Source organism: Mytilus californianus, unplaced genomic scaffold, assembly GCF_021869535.1.
Source record: "Mytilus californianus isolate M0D057914Y unplaced genomic scaffold, xbMytCali1.0.p SCAF_3, whole genome shotgun sequence".
NCBI lineage: Eukaryota > Metazoa > Mollusca > Bivalvia > Mytilida > Mytilidae > Mytilus > Mytilus californianus.
Window position 1 is genome coordinate 64,938,243 of NW_026262679.1, and position 14,841 is coordinate 64,953,083.

At 31.5% G+C, this 14,841-nt stretch overlaps 1 protein-coding gene across 4 annotated transcripts in view; it reads right to left on the reverse strand.

The window, feature by feature from the left end:
- The window catches only part of LOC127733138 (threonine synthase-like 2), a 50,410-nt gene that overhangs the window by 5,847 nt on the left and 29,722 nt on the right, over positions 1 to 14,841 (reverse strand). For all 4 annotated transcript variants that reach the window (XM_052242462.1, XM_052242463.1, XM_052242464.1 and 1 more), the window contains 3 exons: positions 14,055 to 14,203; positions 8,470 to 8,592; positions 6,093 to 6,226 (listed from right to left, as the gene is read on the reverse strand). In XM_052242462.1, coding sequence (XP_052098422.1) covers positions 6,093 to 6,226; positions 8,470 to 8,592; positions 14,055 to 14,203 — 406 coding nt within the window. The remainder of the gene's footprint in view (positions 1 to 6,092; positions 6,227 to 8,469; positions 8,593 to 14,054; positions 14,204 to 14,841) is intronic.

Here is a 14,841-nt window from a genome sequence, read left to right on the forward strand (position 1 = left end):
GCTTACAGTTTTGCAGTAATATCAAAACCTTTGATTATTCTACGCTTTAAACTACTATATATCAATGCTCAATTGAAAGAACGACTTCATGATGTCATTAGACAGAGCTTTTCTTTTCTAAAAATATAGAAAACGTAGAAACAGATTCCTTGTTATAGGTCATTCAGCATCTTACTTTGTGAAGAACCATAATTATTCCCAAAACAAATACACGGTTTAGTGCCTAACAAGATTTTGTGAGGTAGACGAATCCTGCCTTAAAATGATCAAATTGACTTTTTAAGTACAAAAATAGGCAGATCGGTCATATTTTGACTTTATTAACTCATTGCTTTCATTTGGATTAAATTGGACTGATAACAGCTTAATGTGACTGAACATTGCTATTTTCTGGTAAAACGCACAAGCGTTTTACCTTGCGTAGACGTGCGTAAAATATATTTCAATGTTTTTCTTCACAAAATTTTAATGTTTCCGGATGATAAAATACTTACCCAAAATTACCACCCAGAAAACCATACATTTGTCTTACTTTTTTTTAAAGATAAACAACTGAACCGATAAAATGTAATTAAAACGTCAAGCATGGAAATTTTGCTTTTATATGTCCTGTGTTTTCATTGTAATAAGATATTAAAAACCATGGTTTTTATGCAGGGCAAACGAAAGTTTCAATCAGGAAAAAAATATAGATATATCTAAGATTAACCATGATTAAAAAATGTTCCAAATTTATTGTCTCTATTACCCAAGTCGTTTTAGTGTACATATTTTTGTTATTTGATCATGTCGTATTAAAATACAAAAATCTTATCTGGTTATTTTGCACATTAGAAGTGAAATTTATTTTATCCTATTATTGGAAACACTTACAGTTTAATTTTCGAAATTATGATCTGAATAACTATAAACTATGGAACGCCTCAGCTGTCTTATGTGGAACTCTGATATTACTTTATGTTGTTTTATTATTACTTGATGATATTTTGTCTTTACTTAATATGGTTTTGACATTACGTAATGATGTTTTGATATAACTCAATATGGAATTAGTCATTACTTAATGATATTTCGATATTACACGATATGGTTTCGTATTGACTTGATATAGTTTTGTCATTACTCAATATGGTTTTGTCATTACTCGATGTGGTTTCACCATTATTTAATGTGGTTGTGTCATTAGTCAATGTGGTTTTAACATTACTTGATGTGAATATGACTTAACGTTATGTAGTTGTTTCATTACATGATGTGGTTTTGTTATTTTGTAATAATGATTTGCCTATTCTTTATATGGTTTTAACATTACGTAATGATGTTTCAAAATTTGACGATTTTACACTACATGATGTGTTTGTTTCATTATTTGATGTGGTCCTGTCATTCTTTGATGTGGTTATCCCATTATTTGATGAGGTAAAATCACGTGACCAATTCGGAAAAAACCTGTTCTATTTTTAGATATATTTCAATGTTGTATGTACCTTGGATGAGTGTGGCCATCCATCGAATTAGAGTTCAAATTAAAGTTAGGGTTACTGTTTGAGTAGATCTTTGAGTTAGTCTCCGATTCCGAATTCAAGTCATTATTAGAATTAAAGTTTTAGTTAGCATTGAGTTTCGAGTTGGACTTCAAGTTTGAGTCACATTTAAAGGTAGAGTTCTAGTTACACCATTAAATTTGAGTCACTTTTTGAGTTTGAGTAAGATTCGAATTTAAGTCTCATTTAGATTAATTAAGTTTTTGAGTTGAAATTCGTGCTATCTTATATGAGTTTGTAATTAAATTTTCTATCGCGGAACAAGGACTTTTGCTCGGGATTCCGAAAAGAGGGCTCCGGGGTATGCGTACAAAAGATAAACAATGTTACAGTATACAAAACGCAACATAGAAGTTGAAATAAAGTTAGATGTGGTGTGATTGACAATGAGACAACTATCCACCAGAGTTTAAATGCAGTGGATGTAAGAAATCATATATAGGCAACCGTACAGCCTTCAACACACCATATAGTCAGCTATAAAAGGCCACCATGCACCATGTGAATAAATTCAAACGAAAAAAAACGGTCTTATTTATATTTAAACAATCTACAAAAAAAAATGATACACATTTATACAACGACAACAATTGAACTTCGTGCTCCTGACTTGGGCAGGTACATAAAGAAAGTGCACGTGGCGGAGTTTAACATGTATGTGAGCGCTAAATCCTAACCTTACATTGGACTGTTACACTTGTGTAACAGCACAACACGAGAAAAAAATGTAAACTAGACAAAGTGATGCCCCGCACTCAACTCATTTAACCGCTTATACCCCAAAAATGACCAAAAAAAAGTTTAATTATCTCCCAAAAGAGCAAAAGATAATAAAAATAACAACCCTGACCACATGCACACCTTCAATATATGTACAAACAGCCAGCAGAGCGAAAACTTCCTAGCATTCAAACTGTAGGAGGAGTTATCTGGAAACGCTCTTCTTATGCAAGTAAATTTCGCAAAAAATTACAAAGTTCAACTATCTCCCAAAAGAGCAAATATTAATAAACATTAAACCCTGACCACATGGACACCTTCATTATATGTACAAACTAACAGTAAAGAGAAAACTTCCTAGGATTCAAACTGTAGGAGGAGTTATGCGGAATAACTATATACCCATAATGGGACGGACAGACGGACGGACAGGGGTAAAACAATATGCCCCCCCCACTTTCAGTTGCGGTGGCATACAAAAAAGATCGGTATGACTGGGTAATATAAATCCATCGGGGTGATCTCGGATGCTCCAGAAAGGCACCCGTCGTGTTATTCGAGAAAGTACAAACCCAGTGATTTGGTTTTATTTGGTAGTTCACATTCAAGAAAAAGATGACGGTATTATGGTTACGACCACTGGAACATGTCCGTCGTTACATGTGATACAGATATTCCAAAAAGTTTATTTTTCAATAAGTGCGAGGTAGATCAGGGAATTCAATTGATTACAAATAAAAGATTGATATTTGTAAGTTCAAATGATCATTTACGATAAAAAAAATTCGGAGAATTCTTATTTTATAGTATTGATGCTTTGCCGCTAAGTCCGAGCCCCCTCCCACCGTTTCCCTGTAACTTTAGTGTGAGTTGATTTGAAGTGCTTCATTTGTTAACATTAAAGTTCAAGTCGTTTGATTTGTGTCGAGCCTGCGACATCAATGTAGCGGCAGTGAGACCCAACAAACCTATATTTCGTCGTCGATAGTGGCGTCGGCGTCTCCATCTCCATTCTTTTTTTATTTCTATTGAGTTTAACCTTTCATTATACATGTTACTAAACACGTATGCCATTATAATTTTGTACTTTTAGAATATAATACTGTATTTGTTTACCTCAACTATTGTATCTGTATTTATATTGTATGTTTCCATCCATCCATCCATCCATCCATCCATCCATCCATCCATCCATCCCCATCCATCCATCCATCCATCCATCTATAGATCGTTAGGTTTCTAGTTTTTTACATTTTTCATTTCGGGACCTTTTATAGCTTTCTATAGGGTATGGGTTTTGCTTATTGTTGAAAACCATACAGTTTTGTTTTAGTTAAATAAAATCGAATTAAACTGTTTTGACATGATAAATTTGTAAACCTCCATGAAGTGTTTTAAAACTTGTATAGGAGTATAGGAGTTATTCCTCAATTTCAAGAAAAAGCATCTACAGAAAAACATTTTTTTTTAATTTTGTTTTTACCGATAAATCTATAGATAAATGTACAGCCGATCAACATGACGCTTTTACACTTACAGTAGCAATATCAGGCGAGACATAGAGTTCCGTGGAATATTTTACAAATTTATTACAAAAATACTGCTTCCGTTTGAGAACTTAGGGTAAAAACAACAAGACAAAGTGGTTTGGGGATATCCCAATTATGTAAGAAATACTGTAAACTTTTTAATACTTTTTTTCTTATTATTGTCTGCCGGTTACCTTTTTCATACTAAATAACTCTGAACAACCACTCGAACTTTAATTTGAACTTTAACTCAATGGATAGCGATACCCATGGCATCCAAAGCACATTAAACAAATGATATATTGAAATGTACGAAAGCCTATTAGGGTCACAAAAAAAAATAATATTTATCTCGTAATTACGAGAAGACGATCGCGTAATTACGAGATCATTATCGCGTAATTACGAGATAATCATTTTTTATCTCGTAATTACGAGATAATTATTTTTTATCTCGTAATTACGAGATAATTATTTTTTATCTCGTAATTACGAGATAAGTATCCCGTAATTACGAGATAACTATCGCGTAATTACGAGAAAATTATCTCATAATTACGAGAAAACTATCTCGTAATTACGAGAAAACTATCTCGTAATTACGAGATAAAATTACATATATATATAGATATACAGATCATGATTACCCTTCCGGGGCACCTGATAAAACGCCCGTTTTTATAAGCTCAACTGACCCAAAGGGTCAAGTGATCTTTTCCCATCACATGGCGCCCGTCGTCCGTCGTCGTCCGTTAATTTTTACAAAAATCTTCTCCTCTGAAACCACTTGGCCAAATTGAACCAAACTTAGCCTTAATCAACCTTAGGGTTTCTAGTTTAAAAAAATGTATCCAAAGACCCCGCCCACCAACCGAGATAATGGGGGGGGGGGGGGGGGGGGGTAAAATGTAGTTTATGGTTTATATCTCTGAAACTAAAGCATTTAGAGCAAATATGACAGGGTAAAAATTTTCAGACGAATCAGACTTCCCGTTGTTGGGATGCTGCCCCTTAATTGGTAGTTTTAATGATTATTGTTCAGTTTTTGGTTATTATCTTGAATATTATAATAGAAAGATATAAACTGAAGGAGCAAAAATGTTTAGCCAAGTAAGATCTACAAATAAGTCAAATGACCAAATTGTCAATTGACCCCTTAGGAAGTTATTGCCCTTTAAAGTCATTTCTGCAATTAAGTAATTTTTTTTAATCTTTTACAAAAATCTTTCTCCTCTTAATCTTCTTGGCCAAATGAATTTTTATCTCGTAATTACGAGATAGTTTTCTCGTAATTACGCAATATTTATCTCGTAATTACGCGATAGTTATCTCGTAATTACGCAACAGTTATCTCGTAATTACGAGATAAAAAACTTCTTATCTCGTAATTACGAGATAAAAAACTTCTTATCTCGTAATTACGAGATAAAAAAAACTTCTTATCTCGTAATTACGCGATAGTTTTCTCGTAATTACGAGATAATACTATGATTATCTCGTAATTACGAGATAAAACTATGATTATCTCGTAATTATGAGATAAAAATCTTATCTCGTAATTACGCGATAATTATCTCGTAATTACGAGATAAAACAATGATTATCTCGTAATTACGCGATAATTATCGCGTAATTACGAGATAATTATTGCGTAATTACGCGATAGTTTTCTCGTAATTACGAGATAAAAAAAATTTTTTTGTGACCCTAATAGGCTTTCGTAGAAATCTGTTTAAAAATAGAACATATTTTTTTCCGAATTGGTCACGTGGTTTTACCTCATCAAATAATGGGATAACCACATCAAAGAATGACAGGACCACATCAAATAATGAAACAAACACATCATGTAGTGTAAAATCGTCCAATTTTGAAATATCATTACGTAATGTTAAAACCATATAAAGAATAGGCAAATCATCATTACGAAACGAAATAACAAAACCACATCATGTAATGAAACAACTACATAACGTTAAGTCATATTCACATCAAGTAATGTTAAAACCACATTGACTAATGACACAACCACATTAAATAATGGTGAAACCACATCGAGTAATGACAAAACCATATTGAGTAATGACAAAACTATATCAAGTCAATACGAAACCATATCGTGTAATATCGAAATATCATTAAGTAATGACTATTCCATATTGAGTTATATCAAAACATCATTACGTAATGTCAAAACCATATTAAGTAAAGACAAAATATCATCAAGTAATAATAAAACAACATAAAGTAATATCAGAGTTCAACATAAGACAGCTGAGGCGTTCCATAATAAACTTACGTGCTATAATAATAAGCCACACCGATGGCTGTATGTGGACATATTTGGTAATGATTCTCTTCCCATGTCCTTCTCATTGTTGTCTTAATGTCTTCATTGTCAGCTACATATGTGGCTACGATTATTTCTTCAATCTTAAAGAGATTTAACATTAATTATCTTTGTTTGTATGTAACATTCTATTCTATGGCCTGTATGTGCTGTTTTCTTATAGACCCTTTTGGTTGCCCTGTTCGCATTGTTTCAACTGTACAAGAGCGTGTCTTAATACTTTTATTCTCTTTTTCACAGAAGCACGTATAATTCAAGATTTTGATTCTAGTGTTTTACAAACGTTTCCAAATACAAACGATAGTTTGACTTGATTTGTTGCATTTCAAAATGTTTCTCATATTACTATGCAGCTATCTATAATAAATATGCTAAAACAATATGTGTTCGGTAATGGCCTTATTTGGTCTATACCTTGTAAGCGAAAAGAGAAGATATGCTAAGGTCACTTCCTGACACATTGTACTTAAAAATCTAAATGAACAAGCATTTTGTGAGTATTGCATGGCAATACATAGTCCCCTACCGGTTACAAATTCATTGTAATGGAACGAAATTCTAACTTGATTTATAACGTGTCATGGTGTAAACTACATAAAAATATCAAGTCAAAATCTTCAAGCATGACGTAAAAAAACTGATGAAAACTGATTATTTAAGTGAATTTTCTATGTCCAAAGACCATAATTCTGCACAAAATTATCAGACTGGAACAAATTTCCAACTTGTCATGATAAAAACTATATACTAATTATCAAATCAATAAACTTCAAGAATGACAAACAAACCTACCACTAAATTCTTCAAACAATTTACCAAAGAAAAGGAAAAAAATCCAAAATGTCATTTTGTCTTTTAAAAATCTTTTAAAAAATGAGTTATTTCCCTTTGAACAGAAATCTACTAATTAATAAGTATTTCATCAAAAATTTAATTCTAGGGAAAGGGCTTTAACTGAACAAAGAGAAAAGCTAAAATCGTGAAAATTGAACTTGACCTGTGACTTGTCATGATAAATCAATAAACCAAATATCAAATAAATATCTTCAAGCACGAAGAAAAAAAGTCTGGAAAACTGATTTGCCGGACTGACAGATGGACAGATGGACAGACAGACAGACGGACAGACAGACAGACAGACAGACAGACAGACAGACGGACGGACGGAGTGCAAACCTAAAGTCCCCTTCGACTTCGTCGGTAGGGGACTAATTATAGAGCTATTAATTCAATAACAATTTTCAGATGTTCACAAGACATTTAGTCTGTCAATATTAAGTATTTCATATTTCTGGATTTGCATGAGGCTTTTTTTTTAAGAATATGGCTATTCTTTTTGTGTCTCTTTTTGGTCATGTAGCACCTTATGTTATCGGGTATATTATTCACCATTGTTTTTAAATTTTTGGGTTTGAATATTCCTGATGATGGTAAATCCTGATTAGCGCTTCGGAATTACGAAATTTATAAAGCGCTAATTTAATTTTCTTGCATTGAAGGAAAAACTGAGAAAAAAGTCCAATACCTCATCTTTTTGCACCAGATTATAGCCAATAATGCTGAACAATAAATCAATCAAGCATATTATTTAGGCTGTAGTACAGTATATCTTTTTTCAAAATGTTTAAAACTTAATCAGAAAAGGGGAGATAACTCAAATAATTTAATTTTATAAATAAATGAACAGTAGTTTTTCTTTCTATTTAAATTATAGCAAGAAAACAGTACGTAACCCATGTTTTTCTTTAAATTAATTAAAGTCTTTAAAAGGAACTATCTTCTCAAGCTTTACTCCAAATTTTTTTTATTAACTTAAGACAAAATAAAAATCCAAATTCAAGCTTTTTCGTGAAATATAAATGTTTTAGTCGATCTCCAAAAGATTTTTGGAACAGGAAAAATATAACCAATTTAAGAACAAACTTAGTAATTACCACAGTAACGAACAACACCTCTCCTATAGATATTTATTTGGCTTTTTCGTACTCTTGATATTTCCTAAACGCAAATGTGTATTAAAATTATTCATGTTTTTGGTCATTCTTTCAAGGAAAAATAAAAATAATGCCATCTTGATACATTAAAAATCCATGTTAATATTAATTAATTTGAAAACCACATTTGATAAATTGCACAAAGTAATCCTAACTTCTAAAAACAATTCGAATGATTTAATAATACTCTACTTCTGATGCAAAGTAAAACCCTTCACGCATCTTCTCTTTAAACAATTGCAAATATCAACACAAAAACCAAGTCTTATTAGATGTTCGTGACTTAATTCCAAACACTTTAATCTCATTACTTTAAGTATAAAGGATTTTACCTGATTTTTCAAGAAAGTCGGGATATTGACTTTGCCATTGGATTCAAACTCGGTCATTAATTTACAAATCAGTTCACTGTCTTGTGTTATCAGGTACCACAACCTTTCCATATTATATGGAATCTGTAAGATAACGTAAGTATATCACGAATTGTCATCGAAAATAAGCGGATTTCCATTATGTTATATAGAAATGTTATACTATGCTTACCTTTGTACATGATTAAATACAAGTGACATTGCGCATATTTACCACAATGAGTTTACATATTCTTTGATTTTCAATTCGTTTTAACCACCTACTGAAGAACCTCGAAGACCGGCAAACTGTCCTTGGGCATTCAAGATGATATGAACACCGTATTTACGACGGCAGCAATACAAGAAAATCCTACTTAGCAAACATTTATGGACATTTTAAAATAGTTTCCCCTTTGTAAATAAGATGCAGATTATGGATTGTGATATTTTAAAAGAGGTATATAAAACAAAATAATTGATTGCATAGTTTTAACCTTAGCTATATATATGTTACACTATTTCTAAAACGTGACGCATGAAAGTTATCTGCATTTATAACATACTCCCAGGTTATATAACTCCACCTATATATCGAAGCTATTCACCTTTGGATTGTTAAAATAAAAAGTATTAGGGAATTATTGAATCATTAATCTGGTCATGTTGGAGGTTTTATTGGTGAACATGTTTTTCTATACAGAAGCTTATTCACATTTATCTATATATACCTTATGGGACCTCAAGGGCTTTACTATTTATATTTCTAGCCTAAATTTTTGAAGCCGAAGGTCGGTAGTTTTCTCCGATACAGACAATAGTGCTGCAAATGGCGTTAAATACAAAAAATCAATCGATCTATCCTAGCACATATCACATGTACTAGTAAATATAATTCGTCTCAAATTTAACCCAACAATGTAAGATCTGCAAATTTGCAACAACAAATTTTGGTTTTTCCCTTAGCGGGATTCGGAACCCTGCTTCTGTGACATCGTGGCAACACCGCCTGTTCTGTGTCCACGCCCTGGAGACGGGGACATCAAAACTGTCAGACTACTTATTATTGTCCTTAAACGACGAAGTTTACCATTTTTTTTTTTAAATTTTTGCCTATCATCTTAAATTGGTACCGTCAATGTTATTATAATAGATAGACAGAAACTTTGAATAGCAAAAATGATCAGCAAGACAAGATCTACAAATAAGTCAAATAATCCAAATCGACACCTTATTGAAGTTATTGCCCTTTAATGACGATTTCCCCCAATCTTTGACATTTTTTGCCTATTATCTTGAAAACTATAATAAATAGTTAGAAAATTTAAATGGCAAAAAATAATCAGCAAGACCAGAGTTACAAATAAGCCAAAATGGTTGAAATTGTTAGTCGAAACATTGAAGTGTATACTCTTTAATGACGATATTTTTTTTCCATTTTGGCCCAATATCTTGAAAAGTATATTAGGTAGATAAAAAGTTTAATTAGAAACTTTAATCAGCAAGACAAGATCTACAAATTAGTCGTTTTGGCCGAAATCTTCAGTCGAGTTTGATAAATTTTACCATTGTTTGAATTTTTTTGCCTATTATCTTGAACGCTATAAATAGATAGATAGAAACTTCTAAAAGAAAAACGAACAGCAGGATTAGATCTACCAGTACTTCAACACGACTGAAATTGTCAGTTAACTCTTAATAGAGTAATTCCCCTTTAATGATGATTTTTACTAAAAAGTAGCCATTGTTGAAGATACTCTTTAGAGTCTCTAGTTTTATATTCATGTGTTTAGCTTTCCATACTTTTTGTCTAGACCGAACCTGATAAAGGTTGTTCAAGAAACACGAGTTGTCATATGGAGAAAAAATCAAACGCACTATCAATCAGAAAACCATATAATGAGCACCTTAACTCTTAAACAAGGACTAATTAAGAAAATTACCTAACCGTTGTTGATTTATAGTCGATTACAATTAGTTCGTAGACACCGAATTAAAAATTAGCGTCTTGATCCCATAAAAAAGAGAGTGAGAACAGACGGAAGAACGGACGGACGGACGGACGAACGAACGGACGCACAGACCGAAAAACATAATGCCCCTAGGTGGGGCATAAAAATAGTTGCCGAAAAAAACGTCACGTATTTTCAAGCTACTCTTAAAGAGACAGTCATCTGAATTATATCGTTACTTGTGGCTAAAAATATATGATCTTTCCTTCAAATATATTTTACATACCGCAAACTAAAAGACATTTATTTTTAGAAGTATCATCAACAAAAGAATTTCTTCGATAAAAGTGTTTCTTCCCACTTGCTGTTTCTGAATTAAATTCTAAAAGCACGAATCCGCCGGCATATTTACAATCTCATTATATTTTTTATAAAAACAAATTCAAAGCATATTTTCTTAAGAGATGAAATTCTAATAATTTTTAACACGTGAGAAATTAGAAAAGATGTATTTATGAATAAAAATGTCATTTTACTAAACAAAAAATACATATTGTTCTAAAGAATTGCTCATAAGGCATCATTATTTATTATTTTCTTCTTTGTACTGGAATCCAAACTTCCATTTTTTCTGCGGATTTGTTTTGTACTTCCGTTGCACTTTTTTTTAATACAAATATATGCAAATCATGATAAATTGCTCGGAGACTTTTTACCATAATATTAAGGTTTCTTTGTGCAACTATCGTTAGCCTTCATTGTCTCTTTTATAAGATTTCGTTTTATTAATCATTAGCCTGAAATAAATCTACATTATTAACGAATCAATTTTTATTCATATATAACATCAACCTTAATAAATAAAAATACAATAAAATACGTAACAATAAAAATTAATATTTCATTGTTTGCATGGGTATTTCCTTTATTTTTCTTTTCTTACACCTTATCAATGCTATAACCTAACTTTCCTTAGAAAAGATATCTATATCGTATTCACAAATTCGTAATCTCGAATTCAAAATACATTTTTGAGAAGTTATATATAATTAAGCTTCCATTTTTATGTTATACCATAATATCTAAACTAAATTTTCCAATTTTCTATCATTCTCATGTTTAGAACTGTTATTAAAGTTTTAATTACAAATTTGCTATTTTCATTACATTAACTGGACCCAAAAGATTTGACCTTAGTCATGTCGAAGTGATCAAAGGACGTTGTATCAGTGGTTTTTGACTGCGTACTGTATTTGGCCTTTTGACTTTTTTATACGAGCGTCTCCGATGAGTCTTTTGTAGACGAAAAGCGCGTCTGGTGTACAAAACTATTAGCCTAGTATCTTTGATGAGTTTGTGATATACATTTCTTTTTAAAGGAAATAATACGTAAAGTATATTAAACTTCTGCAAACGTTTTGACTAACTTTTTTTTGCAAGAATTTTGACATAAAAGGAACAAAGATCTGAACTACCTTAGCCTAATATATATTTAATGGAATAAAAAGATGCTAGTTTAGTTTAGTTCTGAGCTGAGCTAGGCTTACACATTTTTTTTTTTTTTAGATTATATTCAGCCCCTATCTTTGGTCTGTTGGTTTAACGTATATAAAATTAATTATTACTAGTAATTCTTTTCATATTTACTCACAACCCTCTGAAGTACAAATAATCTGATTTCCTGTGATAAAAAGTTACTTACATCTTTTTCAACTACCTTAAACCCAACTACACGTTTATGTAAAAAATCTGCTATGAGCGGCGTTTAATTCTTTTCATAGTAATCAGTTTAAGCTTTATATACAATATTCGTAAATTGTAGTTAAATATCAAATTTATTTGTAAGAGCTTGAGAGATAGAGAGAAACGGGAGGCTAGTCGATCTTTCCTCTTATTTCGTATGTACTTACATTACGTATATATAGTTTCATATTATATGTACAACTGTTTTTGTATAGTAGAACGGTCGATTGCAGGATCATAAAATTACAGCGTTCCAATGTCACCAGCGTTGCACGTATTTCATATCTCCAAAGTAATTGACTCCAAAACAATTGTTATGGTTCTTTTAACTTTTTCATAAACTGTATTTCACAAGAAATGTATGCATGATATCGCTAATAAGGTTATTTTCATATAATTTCGATTTCCAAGTAGCAATACTCCTGAAAAATTGGTCGGCACTCTTCCGATATATTGTTGATATAAGCCTTTGCTATAAATATCATAAAAATTCGACAACAAATGTAGGTGAGAGTGCTTACATTTAGATGTTCAATATGCATTATATTTCAAAGAAACATAAATCCGGAAAAGAATATTGATCATGGCTTATTTTCGAACTCATCAAAGACATAGTTTATATAAACCTTTGATATAATTTTCATAACAATCTTTCAAGAAATGTAGATGTAAGAGTGCTTACAGTTCAATATCTATATATAATTAATATTTAGAAGGGCATAACTTTTTGAAAATAGTTGATCGGTACTGATTTTCGAACTCCTCCGAGAATTTGCTGACATAAACCTTTGACATAAATTCATTAATATCTGGAAAATTGTTCACTGGAGAGCTCTAACAATAAAGTTTTATATAGAGTTTACATTTCGAAGGGACACAAGTCATTTAAAAATAGTTGTTAGGCACTGAATTCGAACTTGTCTGAGACATTGCAGATATAAACCTTCGATAAAAATTTAAATAAAAATATGGCAGGAGCTGTTCACGTGAGAGCACTTACAAGACCAGACGGACGCCCGTTATTTCTTTGTCTAAAATAGGAAAAAAACCAATGCAACAAAGTTGAGAAAGACCGACTGAGACATTTGCACTTCACAAGATCTAAACTGAACATTGGCATACTTTCTTAAACTATCTACAAACGAATACTACTTATCATAGAATTCAGTTTACATATAATGAGAAGCGCGCACAACATGCGCCAGTATCGGTGTTCTGAGTTTACTCCCAGTTTAAGTGAGGTTTATGTGGCTGAATCTTTAGTGCTGATGGTTATAGAGTGCCTTTTTTTCTTCCTTTACTAGTCACGTACAGTATGTACAGTGTTTTATCTTTTTGTAGCATTGTGATTTCTGTAGTTCTTATATGTTGGTTTTTATCCTTTATTTTTTTATTTTTTTTTCTTGAAATCTTTGATTTTAAGGAACTTATCACAAGTTATTACTTCACGGTTTATGTAAAGAAGCTTAAAAGTTATGTTAATTTGTGATTAAGGGAATTGAAAATCGAAAGTCTACAGGATAATTCATGGATAGAAGAAAGAAATCAAAAGAGTAATTCAAAAACAGTATAATGTCGACACCAACTAAAAGCAATAAGACAGGTTTGCGGATAAATAAGAAATAACGAAACAAAGAGAGAACATTTAAGTTAAGATAAACCTTAGGTAATCATACTCCTTATTTATACATACAGCATATAGTGTAAATCCTATGGACAATTGGAAGGAATAACAAAATACAATATTTTTTTGGGATCCTGAATTAATTGTACAACTGATTACTGTGAGACTGCTTAATGACAAAGATGAATGACAAATTTTATTACTTAAAAAGATACTTTTCTTATATGTGTCAGATCTTTACAAATTACCTGTATATCCATAGCTGGAGCTAGTGTAGGAATAACACTATCTGACATTGAATAATCACCTATAGTTATCGCCCGGGCAACAATGTCATTCTGTGTAACAGCACAGACAAATTTGATTGGAACACCCATTAGTTTAGCTATAAACCCAGCTGCAAACAAAAGTTTTAATTCGCATTAATTAAGAGAAAACACTGAAACGAAAATTATGTATCTATTTAAAACCATGTAAATTCCCTGGCAATGAGTATTTGTCGAATATATTCAAAGGGACTTATTCCAGAAATTCGCAAGTTGTAGTTATTAAACAAGTACAGATTTTTTTTTATCATATGCAGCATACGTTTATATCATTATTCCGGAAGACTGAAGATGAAAATTTTAAAAGTCGAAATGTCAAAGCTTTGTTTGTAAATAAGATATAAAAGAGAGAGTCACTATGACATTTTTTCCTGCTACAATTATATAACCAATTCTACAATATTCTTAATTTAACCCATTGGCTAGATCGGCTGTAACAAGGATAGTGACACTTTGTTGTTAGATGAATGTTCCTGATATTTTGGAAATAATTAATTAATACATTTTTTTCTGTTGCAAAGGAAAAATACAATCGAACTCCTTGAGGAAGCGTTTTCATCACAGGCCTTTTATGTAGAAAAATCGACATTTCTGCGATTATATCTCTACATGCAGAAAACATTGATTCAAAATCAATCGCCTAAAACCACAACCCATTTATTTAGTAAATAATGAATTCACAAATTAACGTAAATGAAAGAGTCCTTGG